Genomic DNA, 20889 nt, shown 5'->3' with positions numbered 1-20889 from the left:
AAGGCCATGAGAGATATGATCTTTCAAGAGTCTCAGGACTCAAAACTCAAAGACTCCTGAAACTCTAGTCTATTTATTAGCGTTGAATACCTGCTTATTTAACATTTTACCGAGAGTAGAAATAGGTCTAATTATCTGAATTAAAACAAAAAGCAAAAGTTCAGCATTTTAGGATATTTAAATAAGAAATTGGAGATTAAAACCATGTCTCTGGCTGAACAAAATTACAAACTTTCTAGAAATTATAATTATTATACGTATTTATTCCGGTACTGTGAGACATGCAGATACGAAGATGATGGGACGTGGAGAAAGTGAGATTGATAAACGAAAACAGGAAAAAGTAGCACGTTACAATATAGCAGGGCATCATTATTTACTATCTGACCATTGTAGTGCACACTTTATGTAAAATTACCACCATGAACACTTCTTCTTTCATTGTGAACTTTGTTAGCGTTTTAGTAATAATTTGGGTAGTAATAGAGGTTGTTATAAGTAAGTATTATCAAAGAAAACACGCTTTTTGGTACATTTCTAACATTTTTAGCTCAGAACGTTACTGAACTAGTTCTGGATACAACACAGTTACCCACAGTACTAACCAGCCCTTCGACAGTACCATCCACGACAAGGAAACCAATTTTTCCTGCTTTCCGGATGCCCTGTCAGTGCGCAGAAGGGCAATGCGGCTGTTGTACCGGCTACATTCTCGACAGACTCAACCAAAAAGCTTGCCTCAATATGACATACGAACCTGAAGAATTTGCCATTCACGCTGTGATGTATTTAAACAATGTGCCCTTCTTTGACCGCACCTTCTCAGGTAAATAGCACTATCTTTTTTTCTGCGTCACATTTGGAGTAAATTTTAGGTAAAAATCCTCCGCCCATTTGCATCCGTCCGCCCAGATTTCGTTTCATTCAAGTGTGCGCTGAATTCTCTAACGTCTACTTCAACAACAGAAACATCCACATGTGCATTGATGCTGAAGCAAACTGGCAGGACTTCACATTGATCGAATGGTCTTTTGATTGTATCCGCATGGGGGCAGCCGGTTTCCAGGTTGTAAGTCCTGAAGATGGTGGGGGAATCCCGGAAAAACCTGTTGATAGTGAAGATCAGAGTGATGAAGAAGATTACGACGATAGTGCCCGGAATAATCCGTTAATTTCTGTTGATGACAAACCTAAAGTGGTGTTTCATCGTAGTTTGAAGAAACTTAAAGGAAAATGTTGCGATCCTGGATTAGTTCAAGTGAAAAAGACTAGGAATGGGGACTTCCTACTTGTAGCTAATGTGAAACCCAAAATCAGTACTAAATAATATTTATTTACCTACATTGTATGAATGCAACATATTGCAGGTTTTTTAGTTTATAAATAGACATCAGAGTAGGAAAATACACGCAGGTTCTGGGTCAGTTAAATTATTACATAACAATAAATTATTACAAAAGTATATAACACTTTGTCAGCTATATAATATTGAACGAATCAAAAGAAAAACAAATAAAAAACAACAAAAATTGACCCTTTTAAAGGAGGTATAGATGTGAAGAGATACATTTGTTAGGATATGAGCGTGGTCACAATCTGGTTTCAACACGTATTTCCATGCAACTTATTTTCAAATATAATAATTTTTTTAGGGTGTGATTTTTGCAGTTTGACATCTACTTAAAAAATCATACAATTCTTCATTAGAACCAAACTGCAAAATACATAATATTGTATATAGATTATATCTCGATCTGATGGGTATCAATCTCTTTTTTGTGATAAGTATTTTCTGTTCAATATATTATTTAATTTTAAAAACTGCAAAAGGTACTGCTTATATAAGTAGATAGGTAATATATAGCCGCACAACCACAGTTCTGTTTTATATAGGAAAAAGATGTGTGAAATTAGGATCAGCCTACACCAAGTTACAACCTCAGTAGTCATTTTTAGTTAACACTTCACAACCAGCAGCAGTTACATATAGTTTTATATAATATATAGTAATAGTAGAAGGTATATAAGGTGTTATATATACTATATGCTGTATTCGTAATGGAGGTAAGACTCTAACAACACGACACAAGCTTTTTTCCTTGGAAGGGCAATACAAAAGCTAGGGTTTCGTTTTTGTAGGTATATAAGTAGTATATAAATATATGTTTGATGACACGTTAACGCCTACAGTGACTTTATTTATTTAATATATGATATGAAAGGGGAGATATTGTTCTTAATTGTTGCCTTATTAAAACACCTATACATATAGGTTATAATGATAAATGCGTGTGTATACGTCACAGGTCTTATACTACGTAAGAAACTATAGCTTGGTGGTCCATTGAGTTGTCGTTCGTTTTCCTCTAATCTTTTAATAATTTGCCCTGAACTTTCAACCCCTTAGATCATCATTACGGTTCGAAAAATAGGGATTTTCGACTAAAAAACACAATAAAAGAGTTGTCCCTTTTAAAAGGGCATACAAAATATTAATCTACACACCGATTTATTGTAATTGCGCATTATTTGTCTCGAGTTTACCCTTATTATTGATTTTATTTGTATAATGATAACACACAGCCCACCTATTAAAAATGCATATTGTGCGCTGTTTTCAAATAGGCTGATTCGGGTTGCAATTATATAACAGTGTGGCTCTATTATGTTTAAATGTATATACACACTATAATGAAGTATATAAATGAGTGAGTTGAAACGGTTCCTAAAAGCCAAAACTCCTATATATTTATAAAACTATAAAATCAGTCTATTTACGCTCTTCATCTGTCTAAATAAACATTTTTTTTTATATCAATAACATATAAAGACGTAATCATATAACAACAGCAATTTAAACACAAGGTTTTACTTATATTTATAGTAAATATACAGAGTGATCCAACAACCTCTAGAAGTATCTAGAGAACGACTCAATATTTTTCGTTGAAATTGGGAGTGTAGCCTAGGTTGGGTCCAAACTCGCTCTATCCTAAAAATGTTGAAATTTACGGTGTTGCCAGATCAGTCGGAAAGAACCGCAACTTTTGATTTTCAAATGGAACACCCTGTTTCTAATCTCATTTTAGAATTCCCCGCAGGAAGGCTGTAATTAATGTTGACACTTCCCTATACCTATCTAGCACCGTTTCTTAGATATTTCATAAAAATGGTAAGTTTCTATGCTGCCAGAAGCCTTTGAAACCTTCACTACTCATTTAGAGTTGCCAGAGGCCTATAGGAGACATTTTGGATTTGCTAAAAGCCTCTAAAGACTATTTAATACTGCCAGAAGCCTTTGAAACCTTCATTACTCATTTAGAGTTGCCAGAGGCCTCTAAAGACTATTTAATGCTATTACAGCAAAACGGTAGTCTATATAAGTAGTCTATATCCATTTAAAAAAACGGACTTTTTGCAGTTTGTTTTATTTGACCCACTACTCTGTAGGTTTTTTTCATTTTCTATCTCTGCGCCGTTCAACCATGTAGTATTGTCTAACTGAGGACAAAAGGTCACGTCAGAAAACCTTTCAGGACTTGAGAATTTAAGTTTAGACCACCGTTTTGCTGACAAATTCGCCATTTTTATAAAATATCTAAGAAACGGTGCAAGATAGGTATAGGGAAGCATTAACATTAATGAGATTAAAAACAGTGTGTTCCATTTGAAAATCAAAAGTTGGTGTTCTTTCCGACTGTTAAGTCCAAAATATTTTGGAAAGAGAGTTTGGAGCCAACTTAGGCTACACTCCAAATTGCAGTGAAAAATATTGAGTTGTTCTCTAGATGCTTCTAATATACCATCACCCTTAAAACAAGTTGAGTTAGCATTTAAGATTTCTTTCTCAAGACCATGGTTAACGAGATATTACGCCCCAAACTTTTGAGCACAATTTGACAGTCAGAAACAAAATTGCTTGTCAAACCCACTTGGAGTAAGAAAATGACAGTTTTAAGCACATTTTTGGAATCCTCATTAAATGTCCTGTTAGATAATCAAATAATAAAAAAAAAACTGGCAACTGGAAATCTTAAATGGCATTTCAACTTGTTTTCAGGTCCTCTATGTGCTTTGTCTCCGCAAAAATATGAATCACCCTATATAGGGAATTGTTATACACTTACAAGTGGTAATGAATTAGTGAGTATTATGTACCTTGGTTATGCTCTTCTTTCATGCTCTATAATTATCCACAGAAAATTGACGGTAACAAGAGACAAAACAAAACTTCATAAACAACTGATGGTTGGTAACCTGATTATGTTTTATTTAAAAAAACTAAACCCATAAATTGGCAAACTTGCCGTTCTTTGACTATAAAAATCATAAAGAGTACTTACTGTTCAAGCATAACCTTTCTTACAGGTTTATTTCTACGAGCGTCTACTGCTACTGCTATAATGACAAATTTCGTTGGTGGCCCTGTTGATTTTTGTGTAGATCGGTTCCAACTTGGCAACGCTGGGCCCCGACTCGCTCTGTTTCAATATGACGCCCTTAATGCAAGGACTGTGATTAGTGTTCATGATTTTCACCCCGTTTAAGTGGGTGGGTATTGTCGAGTGCAGTCGATTCGGGTATACGTTGCAGCTGAAAAAAAATCATTAAAGGTTAAAGGTTAACTCAATGATTCAAAACTCTGTACCTATTTCCGTTGGCAATGGGTTGAGGGATGTTAGCTGAAGTGTGTTGAGGTAAGGGCATGGTTGAGCAATTAGAGAATACATTTTGAACTGTAGGTTGAGTTGGGTAATGTGGCAACGTTGCCGAAGATGATTGGCTTAAAATTCCTTTCGCGTCCATAAAGGAGGTCATTCTCATGTTGGTTGCCCTTCCGTAAGGATCTTCCTTCAATATAGCTTCAGCTACTCCTTCATTTGGGTTTGGTCTAATCGACTTTCTACGAATAACCACCGTACTCTCAGGATTAACATCCCCATTTGTGGTAGTACTGCCCGCGGTGGAGTTTACGTCATTTTGAGACGATTTCCAGTCATTATTTGACTTGGAAACCTTCTGGAAAAAAAAAAACACTTTCAAACATTACAATAAAACACATTTTTGCAAGCAAAAACCTGTTTACGGATCGAAGTCTCGTTACTGTCATTAGAATGCACCCCACTGGATGATTCACTGTGACTACTTCCGGGAGGTTCAGGGGGACTCACTGAACACTCAGTACTAAGAGAATTGGACCTACCGGGTAGTTCTTCGTGAGCTAAAATTCCGGAATCAGCTCTTAAGAGCCGTTCACAATTACCTGAAGTTGAAGGCTAAAACAAAAAATTCAGTTAATTTGATTATCCATCACCAAGGTGGTCCACCACGAACCGTTAAGGAAAAACTATAATGACGTTACCAACAACCAAACCAAGTTACGCTTACTTTAAATGGAACACCCTGTATATTTTTAATTTCATATACTGTATCTGTATCCGTTTCTGTGATATTTACCATTTTATGTGATATTTTACATTTTCTTCTTGGTTTTTGTATTTTGTCATGTTAATAAACAAGGTTGGTTCTAACAATGGGTGCAAAAAAATGTCAAAATTAATAATACGGGGTGGTTAAAAATTGGCCTCAAAAAAATAAATCCTAAAATTGCACTCTCAAAAATTAATTTTTTGAGGTCTGTATCATTTTCTAGACGTTTTTCCGCAGCCACTATGTTGAACCAACATGGCTAAACACGAAAAACCACAAAAAACTGTTTTAGGTATTGCAAATGTCAAAATTCACATAAAATGGTAAATATCTCAGAAACGGATACAGATAGGTATACGACATTACATACAGAAAGTATGTCTAGTTTCATTTAAAATAAACGAGATGGTAACTATTTCTGGTATAGCCAGAAGTGTCATCACACTGAAAATATTTTAGATAAACTGCACCCATTGACTTCGGTATACAGGGTGTTCTAAATTAAGTGCGCACCATTGCCAACTTTTTTATTATTGAAAATAGAAAATTGTTTAAATTCTGGCATTTTACATTTAATGGCAGACTTAAGGTACGGGATGTACGGAAAAATATTAAATTATGCGTTTGAAGTTAACTATTTGACATTAAGTTTGCTAATTTAAACAATTTTCTATTTTCAATAATAAAAAAGTTGGCAATGGTGCGCATTTAATTTAGAACACTCTGTAGAGTGTGAAACTCACTTGAGGGGCAAAATCCGTATGTACGACAATGGGTTCGAGCAACGGGTTCCGATCCTGATATATACCGGGCGGCGTAAAATCCTTATTCGCGCTCGCGTAGGTGATTTCTTCGTCGTGGACTGCGGCCAGCAACTACACTCAACAATTACATTTTACGTATGTCCAACCTGAATTAGCTTGTATAACCTGTACCTTGCCCTCACTTCCTGACGTTTCTATGGTTGTGGTTCTTGGGTGCATGGACGAGGCTAAGGGCAGTTCCCTTAAGGTTGCGTAGTCACCGTCGTCTTCGTCTATGCCCGGTATCACGCTGTTTCTTATATTGTTTTTAATTCTAAAATTTAGTACCAAATAAGGTTAATTATTAAGGGTATAAGGAGGTGAGAAACCTTTTGGGTGATGTGTTTGAACTTTCCATAAAGTTCTGCTTTGATTTCTTTCTAAACCATTTGAGATACTTAGATCTCTTTTGGGATTGGGAGGTTTCATCCAAAGTTGGGCGTAACCAGTAGATTTCTTCACTTAAATCTTCACTAGCAGTCATGGAACCTGTTATTAAACCTTTAATAATTTCTGGTAAGTGTGAATAGGGCAAAAATACCGTTGCTTTTGGACTTTTTAACTACGGCGGACCTTTGTAGAACCTCCATGATCGCCTTTTTAGGCAAAGTGTCAGCCACAGTGTACGTTCTTCCATTCCCAATAATCAGCAAGGGTTGAGGGGGTGACGCCTCGTCCGAATGGGGTTGATTATTCAAGTGAACACTGTGAATTAAACGAAGCGAACGTGACTCCCTTATCACGGCCTCACCAATCTGGAAAACCACTCATTTTAACCCAGCTACCTAAAAACATGGGAATGACTTACAGATATACGAATTTTAAAAGTCCACTTATTTTTCACGCTCAGAAAAAGCCAAGTAAAGGTCCAGAAGGCCAAATGAAACAAATCGTACACAATACAAAACAGCTGGATTTTGTCATGGGTTCCTCGATAAGTAACCAGAAAATCGTGCACCAAATGGGCGTTAAAAGTACCAATAGACATGATAATAACGAAGGCTGCACAATGAGTAAAGTACAGCCAAACGTTGCTGTAGGAACCAGGCAGTGTAATAAGTTTTTTATCCCTTTGGTGATTGATGAATTCCGTAAACCTGAATAAACATTCGATACAGAAATCCTTAGGGCAAAAAGGTGTGCAACTTACCTGGTGTGCCCGTAAAAGTACATTACCACACTACTAGCCAAGACCATTAGAGTTGCCAGTATGTACAGGACAAACGTCATTTGAGCGTTGAGTAAAAACGGTGAAGTGTTGATGAAAAATTGAGTGTACAAAGGTAAAGGTGTGAAAGTCCATATTCCAGCTATGTGAATCTAATAATTTTTTCTACTTAGAAAAAATAATACTTTTCATAAATATAAACTTATTACTTTGTACAGGATGCTAATTCCAGTAAATGACAAGGCAATCTGAACTCCGTTCACAAAAAGCATGAAGGAGAAAAGCAAGCCAAGAGCCTTGTTGGCAGACCAGAAAATTGCGGGGTATCTGACCGAATAAACCATCAAAGCGATAATCAAGTTGATGTATTCTAACGAGACTGAAGAACTCCAAATTCCACCTGCAAAATGCATAAATAAAGCACAACGTAGTGGTGACTAGAACAAAACAGAGAGTCACAATATGAATAAGCTTCAGAATAATGTCTAATCAAATTTAAACAATAATTTACCATTATCTAGTTCATAATTCCGTGTTTCATGCCCTATAAAGTCCTTAAGGGTTTTCATAACAGTGTGCGTCAAGTTAACGCTGGAAAACGATACGATTTTCGAAGGGTCGTAAAATCTCTGAGCCATTCCGCTTAGCTCCAAAGTGGGGCTTTCTGATCCGTTGCCGTTCAGAGGGGTAAAGCTCAGAACCACAGACCCGTTATTGTGATGGATCAGGAAGTCCAAATCAGTCCGCCAAACATAGTCTATAATCAATTTTTGAGTGAATCCCCTTGAGAGTGAATATAAAAGGTAATAACTAACCTTGGCTTAGAAAGCCTGCTTGAATCATTTTGGCCTCCATCAACACTTTAGGGATCAGCAAGCAGAAAGCCATGGCGATATGAATGAAAGGGGCTGTAGGGCCCCCATAACGAAACAGACCGCAATTTCCCCCATTGCTCAGAACATCCGTAGGTTCTCGACTGCACATTGAAGTTTGCCGACCAAGTTTGTAACCGTCATTTGCTAAATTCCCAATCTATTAACACAAAACCATTTTTTGAGTAAACCCTATAGCTGAAATGTATAGAAAACAACCTTAAGAATTGTCACAGTAAAGAAAATGGGCAGCAACAAAAAGACGGCACCGTTGAGCCCCAAGCTGCAATTTAGCTCCAAGTAAGGCAGTCCATCAGGCCAAGTTAGCACAGAATAACCTGGACATACAATTCAAACTAGTCATTTATATCAAGTGCAATAGAAAATCATACCCAATATCTCTTTGAGACATCGATAGGCGAGGTAACCTTGCAAAATGGCGCAGATTATACCATACCAAATGGACCAAAGGTTGTTTAAATGGACGCCATCTTTCTTATTGTACTTGTTTGGAGGCCATTCGTTTTCGGCCGACCTTATGGCCTGGTAGTGTCCTTTGCTGGACTGTCTACCTAACGAACTCATATTTTTTTCGGTTTTCACTACTTTAAAAGTTATTGTTTAAATGAACACATATTGGGTGGTACAGGACCTGAAATAAAAAAATAATTTGAATTAGAAAATGTGACAATTTTTCTAAACAGTGCCACTGAACACTTGAGCAAAGTAAATGAACATTTTTGGAATACGTAAAGTCCTTAAAAACATTCAACAGTTGTTCTTTACAGCCTGTTACCTGATGCAATTGTAAATTAATCTGTTCCTCATTGTTAGAGTGTTAAAGATCTTCCAAACACTCTTACAAAATCATCTTTTAGTTTCTTTAGATAATCAAGGTGTAGTTTACCAATTTTGGTATAGTCAAGAACAACTGAAGTTCCTGATGATGACTTAAAAATTAGAAACATTTAGCCTCAAGTGAACCGATTTTATATATTGATTTATTGTGCATTCAAGAGCGTTACATTCATCAAAGCAGCATTTTCATGCTTCATTAAATATTATGGAGTGAAAAATGCTGATTCACATTACTTTGATGGTGTCAAACATGAAATAGAAATTTATATAAAAAATCTTCTTGGGGCAATCAACAAGAAACAAAATTTGATTTTTGAGATTAATTAACTTGGTTTGGATTAATTAAGTTAATATAAGTGGTTTTGGTGATCCCTATATCGATCATTAACTGTCGTAAAGCTAAATATGCATTTATACTTGTAGGAAAATTGAGGACAATTTTAATTGCAAATCAATACGACCACTCTTAAAGTGAAAAATTACTGCATTGTTTTTGAGAAACTCTTATAAGCAGAAAACCAGACTGACGAGTAAATAGTCTTGGAATTCCAATACTCACCGTCATAACTGGCAGAACCTGCTCTATGGATTCCAGCAGAAAATCACAGGAATCCATACATCGTGCACGATTTCAAAGCCCGTCACATGTAAAAGCAAATTGAATTAATTAACTACATGAAAATCCATTGAGCATTTCACGAATGTGTAACACATTTTTGCACAATTTTTACCATAAAATGCGCGTTTAACACGAAATCGGCCCTTTAAACGCCAGAACGCACGCCTTTTGGTACGCAGAGGGACCGGACACGAGGGTTGATGCATCCCTTTTGTGATCTACGAGGGTTACCCTACAAAAATTGCACAAATATACCTCAATAAATCACCATTAAAACAAGCTCTAGACATATCAATTTAAACTCAGTTCAACTAGGACAATGAGGATCATAATTACCCAATTATATTCAGAAAACTTTTCTTAAAAATGTTTTACAAATTTTAATTTTTGTTTTACCCTGGTATCAAAAAGGGGGTGGTTGCAAACGAGCAGGCGCAATAAGCGCCCTATCGATTTGTTGCCGGAAGTAAAAGACGGTTTCTTCGGGTCCCTCCCCCTCACCCTTGTGGCTCTCTTGCAATCATTTGTATGCCATTTAACAAGAGATGAAAATGCATTTTGGTATTGGCAGCTGAGCTAAAATTAGACTCATTTCCAGTCGGAAGTTTTGATCAATCATCGATTGTTAGAACTGTAGAATTAAAATTAAATTAATTATAGTTTCCATGTTCATTATTCTTTTTGCTAGCAACATGGCACAATAGCATCACAAAACACCAAACCTTATTGACAATAATAAGTTTACGAAAAAACAAGACTTTTGTGGAAATTTTTGCAAAAATTATTAATCATTTTCTAGATAAACATTGACTCCTTTATAAAGGTCAGGGAATACCTTTTACGTTTTTATTAATGTTTTTGTATTAACGTTTTCGCAATTAAAAACATCTCATTATTACTACTAATTGATTATTGACGCAAATTTGGTTTCAAATATTCGAGTCAAAAGGGTCATTAACACTCATTTCTGCATACATTTCAAAATACACGGCTTTAAATACTACAATTATTATAGTCGTTTGTGGTTGTTTTACAGCTTTATGGTACTGCAAAGTGTGAAACCATCATATTATATAATTTTTAGTACAGGTTTAATGACTCAATTTTCTTGATTACCTATTTGACCTATAGAGTTTAATGGAAAATTTTATATTTATTAAACTAATTTCAACGTTTTGCAAAGTAACCGTCAATGCTATTAATCTTACCAAAATCACGTTGAAACCGTCACCAAAACCAAAACATCTCAAAAGCATCGTCTGGTACTATTCCTTTTACGAATACAAAGAACATAATTATAAACTTTCCTCTAAACTGATGTTTTCTGCACAGAACGACTGAAAATACCATAAACCTTCATACAAAAAAAAATTAATGTGGGTCAAATTTAGTAACGTTTGTGCATGTACCTTCTCTGTAAGGCTTTGTATCTGGTGTGAAGGTTGTTTCTAACGAAACTACTGCATCAGTTGGTGATTCTGACAAAACAATTTAAATATCTCGGGTTTTTATTAAGGTTTATGGGCAGTTTTGTTGTTTGATCAAGAGTTATAGTTAGTTTAAGGCTAATAATGTCCTAGAAACACCTTTGACTACTATAGAGAAACACCATAATTTTATTTATTTTGTTCAGTTTGACTGAAACTTTCATACTATTGTTTCTTCTCAAAACATCTGAATCAAGTCACTTCATAAAAATGTGGTAATCAAATATCAATAATCTCGACTAATACGTAAATAAGTACTGCACACAAACTTTCTCTACGAGTATTTGCAACTTTCTGCACTGGAACTATTTTCAGTACTCTGTCAAAAATCCATCTTTTCAGTACCATCCGAAGTCGGGATGATATCCCCACTTCACTGTACTTCAGTATAAAACGGAGACGAAATAGTGTGCGGTTTAGAAAATTCGAACTATACTCACGCACATACTAAATAAAAAAATGGTTACAATACTGTTGTGCGTAATTTCAGTTTGGTTGCCCTACATTAACGGTGTAAACGTGGAGAGTTTAAGGGCGCACAGTCCTATTTTCGGGTTATCTTTACTGGCAGACGGAAATACTTCGGTTTGCCGTCAAGAATTTAGTGATCTGAGAGATGCAGTGATACAAAGCAAAGTGTGGGGTTTAAAAGGTAATTTTTGTGATCACAGTTGTATTTTCAACTTTTTAAGAAACTTTACCCTTAAAACAACAGATATTTCCCAATCAAACTGCTATAAAGATCAAAATAAGTCTTACTTTTACATCAGATTGCATATATTATTCTCTTACTGCATTTAAACACACTGAACTTTTATAAACTTTCTTTGCATTAGACACTATTTCTTTTATCTGTCTAAAACGATTAACATAAATAATTATCTCTCTTCATAACAATGAATTATTCAAATTGACGGTTTCTTAAACTTCCTCATCAATCATTTTTAGAAACTCATACAAATTAATGTAATTTTCAGTTTTAGACGCAAGCGGACGTCCACCGGATGGTTTCCTCTACGGGAATAACCTGTGGTTGGGCTCCCTTATGCAATGTCAGGATATAAGGAACAAAAAGCCTTTAGAAATTCGTCTGGATAAAGTTAACCGAACGATAACTCCGTTCGATTATCCACCATTCGATTTTAGGTTTGCTAGCATTATGTTGAAGCACAACAACACAATGCAATCTCATATGAGATTGCCCTTGGATGTAAGACTTATTCTGATTTTTTTTTTTTAATAAACGAAACTAAAAAGCAAAGTTTAGTATACAATTCAGTTGGGATTGTGCGTCCCAAAGTCTTGTTCTGAAATGGAAATCTTCAATTTATCTACACAATACTTTGGCGAAACCTCTTTGGAGTTCCAACAACAATACCAGACCAGTTTGGAGGTGATCAAAGTTAGAATGCTACTAGATGATGCAATGTGGATGTTGGCTTTGCCTAAAACTATAATTTTCATGTAATAGTGCAATCACAGAGTACTGCATATTCCTGTATTTTTATGTTTTGTCATAACACAGGGTGATTGTGACCGTGATTGTAATGCTAACGGTCATAGGTACAGTATACGATGTGAAGCAACATAACAGGGAAAAAAACCTTATCAGAGGCCACAACAATACAATTTGTAATGGTAAAGATACATGTAAGTCACTGATCATTAAATATTCTAGAACTTCAAGACACAACAATTGCATAATATTTTATAGTCTCCACTGAATTAACACCAATATCAATTAAATCAGATAGTGTATGGTTGAAAGCTTTACAGTGTTTCTCCTTCTATTCCAACGTAAAAAAATGGTCTAAAACCAAAGTGTCCAAAGATTCTTTGCGTATTCTTCACGGACTTAGATTCATTGCAATGGGTAATATTTTCAAGGTAAAACTAGCAGTTTGGCAATCAAAAACACCATTTTTAGGGTGGGTTATATATGTGCACACCACTTACTTTCAAACAGACTTTGTGATTAATCCCCCCCACGCAATGAGGTTGACTGAGAACTTTGTAGCGCAAATTTTTTCTAACTCCACTTACTGCGTCGACACTTTCCTGTTTTTAAGGTAATCCTGAAAATCAGTTTGTTTAGTATTAAATGTATGAGTTTCAGTGGGTTCTTGCTGACTTACACCTTCTACAAAAGTCAATCACAACCATCAGACACGCAGGAAACTTGGACAGGAAACATAGGAAAGTTGTTCTACTTGCTACTGAAACGATTTTTAAGGTAACTGAACCAACAAACTTGGTTTGTACTAAATAATAAATCTAATCCAGGTTGACTCCTACCTACGTCATAGTTTTGCTGCTCTGCAATTTGGTTTACACCTACTACAACCAACACTCCTCATTGTACTTCAGTGAAAGGCCTGACATCAACTGCGATCGATACTGGTGGAGGAATATTCTGTACATCAACAATTTGTATCCCAGATCTGAAATGTGTTTGAGCTGGTCTTGGTACTTGGCTTTGGATATGCAGTTCTTTGTTGTTGGGTGTTTTCTCGTTCTGCTGTCAACCATGTATTACCATTAACGTTATAAAATAGCATCCTTACTTAACCAATTTCAATTCTACTAGGTATTTTAAAATATCAGCAGTCCTGGTTGTTGTACTGTTGCTGGTGCAGGTAGTGACCACCACTTACAAATCCTACGTCATTGGTTATATTCCTACGTAAGTCTTGACTAATAATTGTAGCTGGAAAACTTAGGCTAAAGCTAATTTTGATTTCTGTATGCAGCTTGGATGACCAACTGGAACAACTTGACGCCATCTATGACCTACCCTGGAACCGTATCGGGCCCTACGTGGTTGGTCTCGCTACTGGGTATTTCCTAGTAATTAAACTCCAGAATAAACTAATTTTAAAAAAGGTTTCTACTCAGTTTTTTTAAGTTTCTATACCAAAAAAATAAATAAAAATAATTTTTAGAGAACAAGACTGACCTTGTGGGTGGTGTTCCCACTCCTAAACCTTTGGATTCTGTTCACCCTATACACTCGACAACTTTCCGTCGAATTTTCCGCTTTTTACATGGGCGTGTCCAGGACTTTATGGGGTTTAGGGATTGGATGGTTTGTGGTGGCCTTATCCACTGGAAACGCCCGTAAGAATCCCCAAATGCTTATCAAAATAAACAACAAAAAATTAAAATTGCAGGACTTTTGGAAAAACTGTTTTGCTATAGAGCCTGGGTTCCTTTGGCACGTTTAACTTACTGCTCCTATCTTTTAAACCCTTTGGTAGTCAGCATGCTAGCCTTAGGGTCGGAAAGTGGAATTGTAATTTCCGTACCTCAAATGGCACTTTCAACTAACGGAGTTTTCATGTTAACGATGATCATCTCTTTTCCGTTTACCATAATGTTTGAAACTCCTTTTATTTTGTTGACAAAACTGATATTTGAAAGAAATTCAACCAGAAAGACCGCTTTCAAGGAAAGGGAAGTTCAAAGTGACCAAGATAGTGGCATCAGTACCACTTCTGTTACCACCATTAGTGGTAGAGTCTAAACTGTGATATTGAAATTTGGTTCGTAATAAATTAGGTTTTATATTGTCGCTTTATTTCATTTAGCAATAAAAAAGTGACTGATAGCACTAATATTCAACAAACCTTGTTATTAAGTTATGCGTTTAACAAGTTTACTATTTACCTAAATGCGTTAAAATACCAATCATCCAAATGCATTGTGTTGCAATTTCTAAAAGTGGCTTAATGGTACTGTCTGTATAAATCACATTGATAATAGTTTCACTTAACTAAAATGGTTTTACCTGAAATTAAAACATTGGATGTCTGATAGGCAAACTGATGGTCACACTATTTTACATACGTTTATTACTTGGCCTATAACATCTTAAAGCCTATACAAAGTAAACCTCATATACAATTTAGAGGAACTCTCTGGATCAAGTTTGAAATTATAATAGATCACATATCAAAACAATAACATCACGAACTCAACAATAATTTATAGTTTTATTATTAACATCCACGAAAATCTAATTAGTTACTGGTCTTTTTTGTTTTCACTACTTGGTTGACCGTTGGTAAGGGATTTTTGTTCTTCAGCTGGTTCAGGCGCGTACCCAAACTCATTTCGTCTGGTTTTATCCACTGGATAAATCCACTTTTGATACAAGAATATCAGAAATATTATATCGTCCCTGAAACACCCTATTCGGTACATTGTGGGCATTTTAATGACGAAAGCAAACATATCGTCAATGAAAGTGTTCAAAAACTTGTAAGTTAACATCCTCCAAGGTAAATGAGCCACTGACTTCATTTTGTAGTTTATAAACAACTGAGGGGTCATCATAATAAACCCAAAAGTCAGCAGATATCCATACAAAATGTCCAAAACAAATGAATACCATCCTTTGTGCTCTAAGTATAGTAAAGCGTAAGCGCAATATCCGGCTAACAAAGGGAAGCACAGCCAAGATAAATACTTAAAAGCCAGTTCATCATACTGCTTAGTACTGGACTCAATGTATGAGCCTTTATCTTTAAAAACCAATTTCCCATTTTCAAATTTGATATCCACCACCTTAAGGATTTTCCACACTTCAATCCCCAACCCTACAAAACACGACAATTTCACCATAATGTTAGTCTCATTGTCCAATACGTAGAGCAGCACAACCAAACTCTGGAACACACTGAAAAACACTGAACGGACCGATAAACCCTCTAAAGAATTCCGATTATTCCAAAACTGAATATCATTTTTGAAAGCCAAGAGCTCAAACACCGAATGTAGAATGGACACGCCAATCGTGATTCCCAACAAGTATGGATTGGTATCCAATAAAGTTTCCTTGATAGTATCCTGCTCTTCATCAGTTTGTTGTGTCTCACCATTGTCAAACATACTGAACATGCTGTTTTTCATTGCTTGAGCCGCGTACAACTGCCATTTAAACAAACTCAAAGGCTGGAAAGTCACCCTAAGCTTGTAAGTCTCATTTAAAGGCTTATAGTCCCTGGCCATGTTCCAGTAATCATTGGGGTACACTATGGGCTTGTAGTGTTTAAAATCCTCAGTAAACTTAACATACTGGTCTACAGGGGCTGGGACAGCTCCATACGTCCACAGAGATTGGTCAGTCACCAAGTTGATGGTAAAATTGGGGTGCCAATGAGAAATAATCTTCCCGTCTTCGACCGGCGCTTGATCAGTCTCGCCAGTTAGGAGGTTTTTTGTTTTGCTCGATTTGAGTTTTTTAAATCTGCCAAAAGGTATTCACACCATTAGACACCAAGAAATACGCGTGTTTTGATGACTTCAACAGAAAATTGTAGGAAAAACTGTTCAGTTGTTTCTTCCCTACCCTGATGAAGCCAACAAACTGAAGAAACATGTGATTCCATACTATGTAGGTATTTTAGAAAATACTTAACAATGACATGATTACAGCAGTTTTGAAATTTGTAATCAGATTGTGTGATCTAAATATGTCTAACAGTTTAAACAATATGCAAAAATAGCCCTTCTGGTCAGAAAATGCCTACTTTAAAGTAAATTAGTCAAAACTTGCATAATAAGAAGTTCTTATTGGTTTATATTATATTGTTCTGAATAAGTAAGTATAAAAACACAACAGCCTTCAATAAGACAATTTAAACAGTGGCTACATGAAAAATATAAAGCACAACTTACCTATTCAACTGCTTATAGTTGTAACTCATCTGGTCAGCATTGTAGTTTTTAGCTCTTGGATCTGGACTGTTTCCCAACCTAGTTACATACACATGCATAAACAGTGAACCATTATTTTTCAAATTGTCTGTAATCACAACATCCTTCTCTACATCAAAAGTGCCATCCTTATTAGGACCACCAGTCCAGTCCCCATACATTATATTCTCTTTAATCCAAAACAGGTTGGAATGATGGAGGTTTTCAAGAATTTCTGATTCTGATAAATATACATAAAGTGTTAGGGGTGTTCCATCAGAAAATATGTTCCTGGCTTGAACAGCAGAGCCTGTTTGGATGCCGTTTTGTGCTGTTTGAGGTTTAGGAGCCCTGAAGAAAGCGCTGACTGCATAGATGATGAGCCCACGAAATATCAGTGATTTGGCGACACCCAAGAAGGATTGCATTCTTGTGGGTTGTGGGGCCTGCAAAAAGTCAGTCCAAGAAATAGTACAGGGTGTGACTGTGAAGTGCTTAACCTAATTTCTCAATTGATTATTCAATTGAAACTAATATCATAAAAACAATACAACCTTGCTTGGATTACTGTAGTGTTTAATCAAGCGAGCGCAAAAATAAGTTTAATCCTCTATTTGCATCTACATTAGCAATTAAAATGGGGCTCCTTACAAAGTTTTTACTTACATTTTGTCCGTCCGGATTTGGTCTATCGGCATCAGTTACTTGACCGCCAGGGTCTGGAAGAACTTCTTGGTTTCCTTCACTCATTTTACCAGCAAATTTACGACTTGAACATGTGAAATTTTTTATAAACTGCAACTAAAAAGTTATGGTCTGATTTTGATTAATTGCATGACGTTTACTATACTATATAGCCTTGCGTGACTCGTGACAGAGGACAGACAGGACCCTGTCAATTTATAAGTATTTTAAACCAATGGGAAGCGTTATACGTCATTACAGAAAATTGCGGCACTGCTATTGGCTAACCTACTGTCAAACAAGTGTTACTTAAAGTGAGGTTAAGCAAAAATTTGAAGGTTCAGCTGGTAGTGTTGTGGTGTTATGTAAAAAGCTAAAAAATTATATTGTAGGGTCAAGCATAGCGTAGCCATGGCAAGTCTGGTAAGGGCCGGTTTTGGTAAATTGTCGGGCAAACTTCTGGTAACCAGTACCAATTTCCAAGTGATTCGTACCATCACAAGTAAACTGGATGACTTGCCCGCCAAACCTAAGCCCTGGAATTATAATGAAAAGTCCTACACCTTACTGAATTACTTTTTTGACAAGACCACGGACAGATTTGATGAAAATACCAAGGTAAGATTTTGAAATAAAATTCAATAATTATTAGATTTAATTTAAATATGTATTTAAAAAGTGGTATTAACACTTTATAAAGAATATAATACCAGTAGCAATATAAGTCTCCTTTGATGTGGTGGAAACGCCGACTATTGTTTGCGAGCGGTCGTAAAATCACCCTATCAGCCTTTTACCAGGGTCACACATAATTACAACCTTTTTTCTCCTGTAAGGCAAGAGGGGTGGTGCAGTCAAGATAGGTAAAATTTTAGGATTTGCCTCCAGTGACAGGACTGATTATATAGACTGTGGTATTGATAAAAAGGTCTGTCAGTATATGATAAGGACCAATAATGTTATGGAAGGCTCTTTTGCATCTAGAGGTTAATAGGACCTTAAACTGTCAAACATTTAATACCAACTTACGATGGTAAAGATCAAGTTAAGAGTGCCTTAAAGGGTTTATCAGTATAACATGAATTATAATCTAGCTTTGTAAAACCTGCAAAAATCTTTTTGGATTTGACACAAATTAATCCTTTTAGCTTATTGTCGTTGACGGTCCATTAGCGGCAGGCAAATCAAAATTTGCTAAAGAAATAGCCGAGTCTTTTGGTATGCTTTACTTGCCTGAAGCCAACTTGGACATGTACTACATCAACAGTTACGGCTACGATTTGCGTAAACTTGATCCAATGTTGCCGCCAGACTGTCGCAGTTTTGACGTTAACGACTTTATGCGACAACCAAACAACAAAAAAAGCATCAGAATGCAAATTTGGCAGTACATTCTGAGGTCAGTTTAGCTCTATACTAGCCAGATGTCATTTTTATAAAAAAAATCAACAGGTACTCTCAGTATATTGATGCTTTGGCCCACATTTTGAGTACTGGTCAAGGTGTGGTGTTAGATCGATGTGTCTACTCTGATTTCGTTTTTATAGAAGCAATGTACAGCCAGAAGTTTATTTCTAAGCAAGGTACTTAAATTTAAACTTGCTGATGCTTGAAGTTAATTTCTGAAAAAAGGTTACAGAAAGTATTACGAATACAGGGACAACACCCTGCAAGATTTGTTGAGACCTCACCTGATTGTTTATTTGGATGTCCCAGTTCCGAAAGTGTTGGAAAATATCAACAAACGCAACATTAGTTATGAGAAAAACTCACCGGTGCTTACGCCACAGTATTTGGAAGTGATGGAAAAGCATTACAAACAGCATTACTTAAAGGAAATGGCGTAAGCTACACTAAAACCATCTTGACATATTTATTTAAAAGCAAATTACACAGTGAACATGCCGAGTTGTTGGTCTATGACTGGAGTGTGGAGGGTGACATGGAAATTGTGGTTGAGGATATTGAGGCCGTTGACTTCACAAAGTATGACTTGCAAGAACCTCAAATGAAAGATTGGCATATTGAGCTTGAAGAGGATTGGGCCTGTCTGAGATACAAGTAACTTTATATTCTTGGGCAGTGCTTTAATTTGTTAAAAACTAAATGAAAATTTTAGGTATGCAGATAGAAAGAATTACATAATGGCGAATACCAACATTCCTGCGTATGACTGTCCGGAATTATTGGTGGGGGCAACTGACATGGAGAAATACTATAAACTGATGGAGGAGGTCAGTTTCTGTGGTAAAAATTGAATCGTCGGGAAATTATTATTTTTTGCAGGCGCCTGGTCAAAAATATTTACACGGTTACAACGCCAATTTGGGGGATAGCAATTTGTTGCTTAAAATTTTTGGTCCTAAGAGAGATACTTTGCCTCTAAGGGAAAGAAGGTATAACACCAAATATTAATTGCTCAAAAACAAAAAGTAATGCGTTTTGTATATTTCAGCGTGTCTTAGTTGGGTTCAAGCTGAAGCAACACAACGTAATTTTAATTTAAATCCCAAAATACACTTATTTGTATATAAAATAAACTTTTAAAATGTTTTTTTTTTTATATATATTTTATTTCTTCCTACATCACAAGCCAAATTGATTGTTTCTTAAACTATTATAAAAAAAAACTACAATTAAAAATCTTGAAATTTTAATGATTAACAATTAGCTAGAGGGTTTCTGGATTACTTCTTTCCTTTATGCATCAACTGATAAACAGTATAAAAACTGAGAATTACACCACAAACGCTACCGAAAAAGGTAGCACGATATAAAATTGAATCAAACTGACCCCCTTTTAAATGTACCGGAATTCCATTGTTGGTTTGAAATAGGTCTTTTCGCACCCCTAACGATTTTATCGCGCCTTCCCTGCTTTGGGACGCATAGTTACGTAGTGGTTGGAAGCCCTAAAATATTATCTTGTGAAAGATAAGTGAAAATTAAGAGTTTATGTTCACCTACCTTTAAAACGACACTTCTGCACGCCATAATCAATCTGTATGTAGTGCCAGAGATGAATTGTTTTAAACTATTTTTAATCGATTGAATGTTCAGGATGGCTAATTTTAGATTAGGTAAATGGCAAATACGAATTACCAAAGAATGGGATAGTAACAAAGGACTGTCAAAGTGTTTACGGCGTATACAGGGTGAGCTAACCAAAACAATATCATTGGTCCTTAAGTAAAAATTGCAAAAACGTCTCAATTGAGACATCAGGAAATCTACGATATTTCCAACCAGTAAAATGTTAAAAAGAGGAATT

At 35.9% G+C, this 20889-nt stretch overlaps 6 protein-coding genes across 10 annotated transcripts; 3 read left to right on the top strand and 3 right to left on the bottom strand.

Annotated features, from left to right (window-relative positions):
- The first annotated feature begins 381 nt into the window (after nt 1–381).
- On the top strand, nt 382–1469 carry LOC145735946 (uncharacterized). The gene is made up of 3 exons (XM_081990099.1): nt 382–498; nt 551–826; nt 876–1469. The coding sequence occupies exons 1-3, from the start codon at nt 423–425 to the stop codon at nt 1325–1327; spliced, it is 804 nt and encodes a 267-aa protein (XP_081846225.1). The 5' UTR covers nt 382–422; the 3' UTR covers nt 1328–1469.
- Nucleotides 620–11895, bottom strand: tinc (transmembrane protein tincar). Of its 5 annotated transcripts, XR_014179806.1 has the most exons (17): nt 9691–11895; nt 8666–8925; nt 8493–8611; nt 8217–8433; nt 7913–8158; nt 7611–7801; nt 7384–7553; nt 7042–7330; nt 6775–6988; nt 6563–6722; nt 6366–6507; nt 6174–6305; nt 5079–5276; nt 4649–5019; nt 4344–4593; nt 819–1106; nt 620–757 (listed from the first exon to the last, which is right to left on the bottom strand). XR_014179806.1 is itself a non-coding variant. In XM_081990066.1 (15 exons), the coding sequence occupies exons 2-15, from the start codon at nt 8856–8858 to the stop codon at nt 4377–4379; spliced, it is 2859 nt and encodes a 952-aa protein (XP_081846192.1). In that variant the 5' UTR covers nt 8859–8925; nt 9691–11895; the 3' UTR covers nt 1314–4376. The 5 variants fall into 5 exon arrangements, 1 of the variants encoding a protein (XP_081846192.1); XR_014179805.1 differs by lacking the exons at nt 620–757; nt 819–1106 and adding an exon at nt 1314–3205 and having other exon boundaries at nt 3306–4593; XR_014179804.1 differs by lacking the exons at nt 620–757; nt 819–1106 and adding an exon at nt 1314–3266 and having other exon boundaries at nt 3336–4593.
- LOC145736116 (nose resistant to fluoxetine protein 6-like) lies at nt 11697–14805 on the top strand. Its single transcript, XM_081990365.1, has 12 exons — nt 11697–11889; nt 12215–12447; nt 12505–12701; nt 12763–12887; nt 12952–13110; nt 13165–13306; nt 13354–13470; nt 13521–13766; nt 13825–13920; nt 13988–14120; nt 14180–14354; nt 14408–14805. Exons 1-12 carry the CDS (start codon nt 11697–11699, stop codon nt 14758–14760), a joined length of 2169 nt encoding a protein of 722 aa, XP_081846491.1. The 3' UTR covers nt 14761–14805.
- A 266-nt stretch (nt 14806–15071) lies between these two features.
- Nucleotides 15072–17795, bottom strand: LOC145735933 (putative lipid scramblase CLPTM1). Its single transcript, XM_081990075.1, has 3 exons — nt 17601–17795; nt 16917–17380; nt 15072–16485 (listed from the first exon to the last, which is right to left on the bottom strand). Exons 1-3 carry the CDS (start codon nt 17682–17684, stop codon nt 15261–15263), a joined length of 1773 nt encoding a protein of 590 aa, XP_081846201.1. The 5' UTR covers nt 17685–17795; the 3' UTR covers nt 15072–15260.
- Nucleotides 17796–17828: 33 nt separating this feature from the next.
- ND-42 (NADH dehydrogenase (ubiquinone) subunit ND-42) lies at nt 17829–20171 on the top strand. Its single transcript, XM_081990089.1, has 9 exons — nt 17829–17956; nt 18011–18236; nt 18767–19017; nt 19071–19201; nt 19251–19461; nt 19515–19679; nt 19738–19852; nt 19905–20014; nt 20074–20171. The coding sequence occupies exons 2-9, from the start codon at nt 18030–18032 to the stop codon at nt 20081–20083; spliced, it is 1200 nt and encodes a 399-aa protein (XP_081846215.1). The 5' UTR covers nt 17829–17956; nt 18011–18029; the 3' UTR covers nt 20084–20171.
- Nucleotides 20172–20254: 83 nt separating this feature from the next.
- COX7AL (Cytochrome c oxidase subunit 7A-like) lies at nt 20255–20745 on the bottom strand. Its single transcript, XM_081990101.1, has 2 exons — nt 20586–20745; nt 20255–20530 (listed from the first exon to the last, which is right to left on the bottom strand). Exons 1-2 carry the CDS (start codon nt 20610–20612, stop codon nt 20306–20308), a joined length of 252 nt encoding a protein of 83 aa, XP_081846227.1. The 5' UTR covers nt 20613–20745; the 3' UTR covers nt 20255–20305.
- Between the last annotated feature and the right edge of the window lie 144 nt (nt 20746–20889).

Source organism: Ips typographus, linkage group LG11 (genome assembly GCF_016097725.1).
Source record: "Ips typographus isolate SLU linkage group LG11, UJ_Ityp_2.0, whole genome shotgun sequence".
NCBI classification, from domain to species: Eukaryota; Metazoa; Arthropoda; class Insecta; order Coleoptera; family Curculionidae; genus Ips; species Ips typographus.
This window is presented reverse-complemented; position numbering and strand designations above follow the sequence as displayed.

What these genes read in the sequence shown, in the direction of transcription:
- LOC145735933 (XM_081990075.1), bottom strand. Translation starts at nt 17,684, where the DNA reads ATGAGTGAAGGAAACCAAGAAGTTCTTCCAGACCCTGGCGGTCAAGTA. An exon ending in CAAATCCGGACGGACAAAAT is followed by an intron (nt 17,381 to 17,600) that starts GTAAGTAAAAAC and finishes GACTTTTTGCAG; the next exon opens with GCCCCACAACCCACAAGAAT. An exon ending in AACTATAAGCAGTTGAATAG is followed by an intron (nt 16,486 to 16,916) that starts GTAAGTTGTGCT and finishes ACCTTTTGGCAG; the next exon opens with ATTTAAAAAACTCAAATCGA.
- ND-42 (XM_081990089.1), top strand. Translation starts at nt 18,030, where the DNA reads ATGGCAAGTCTGGTAAGGGCCGGTTTTGGTAAATTGTCGGGCAAACTT. An exon ending in ATTTGGCAGTACATTCTGAG is followed by an intron (nt 19,018 to 19,070) that starts GTCAGTTTAGCT and finishes AAAAATCAACAG; the next exon opens with GTACTCTCAGTATATTGATG. An exon ending in TGGGCCTGTCTGAGATACAA is followed by an intron (nt 19,680 to 19,737) that starts GTAACTTTATAT and finishes TGAAAATTTTAG; the next exon opens with GTATGCAGATAGAAAGAATT.
- tinc (XM_081990066.1), bottom strand. Translation starts at nt 8,858, where the DNA reads ATGAGTTCGTTAGGTAGACAGTCCAGCAAAGGACACTACCAGGCCATA. An exon ending in GAATTATGAACTAGATAATG is followed by an intron (nt 7,802 to 7,912) that starts GTAAATTATTGT and finishes TGCATTTTGCAG; the next exon opens with GTGGAATTTGGAGTTCTTCA. An exon ending in TAAAAAGTCCAAAAGCAACG is followed by an intron (nt 6,723 to 6,774) that starts GTATTTTTGCCC and finishes GTTTAATAACAG; the next exon opens with GTTCCATGACTGCTAGTGAA.
- LOC145735946 (XM_081990099.1), top strand. Translation starts at nt 423, where the DNA reads ATGAACACTTCTTCTTTCATTGTGAACTTTGTTAGCGTTTTAGTAATA. An exon ending in AGTAATAGAGGTTGTTATAA is followed by an intron (nt 499 to 550) that starts GTAAGTATTATC and finishes TAACATTTTTAG; the next exon opens with CTCAGAACGTTACTGAACTA. An exon ending in CTTTGACCGCACCTTCTCAG is followed by an intron (nt 827 to 875) that starts GTAAATAGCACT and finishes AGTAAATTTTAG; the next exon opens with GTAAAAATCCTCCGCCCATT.
- LOC145736116 (XM_081990365.1), top strand. Translation starts at nt 11,697, where the DNA reads ATGGTTACAATACTGTTGTGCGTAATTTCAGTTTGGTTGCCCTACATT. An exon ending in TTGTAATGGTAAAGATACAT is followed by an intron (nt 12,888 to 12,951) that starts GTAAGTCACTGA and finishes AATATTTTATAG; the next exon opens with TCTCCACTGAATTAACACCA. An exon ending in GACACTTTCCTGTTTTTAAG is followed by an intron (nt 13,307 to 13,353) that starts GTAATCCTGAAA and finishes TATGAGTTTCAG; the next exon opens with TGGGTTCTTGCTGACTTACA.
- COX7AL (XM_081990101.1), bottom strand. Translation starts at nt 20,612, where the DNA reads ATGGCGTGCAGAAGTGTCGTTTTAAAG. An exon ending in GCAGAAGTGTCGTTTTAAAG is followed by an intron (nt 20,531 to 20,585) that starts GTAGGTGAACAT and finishes ATAATATTTTAG; the next exon opens with GGCTTCCAACCACTACGTAA.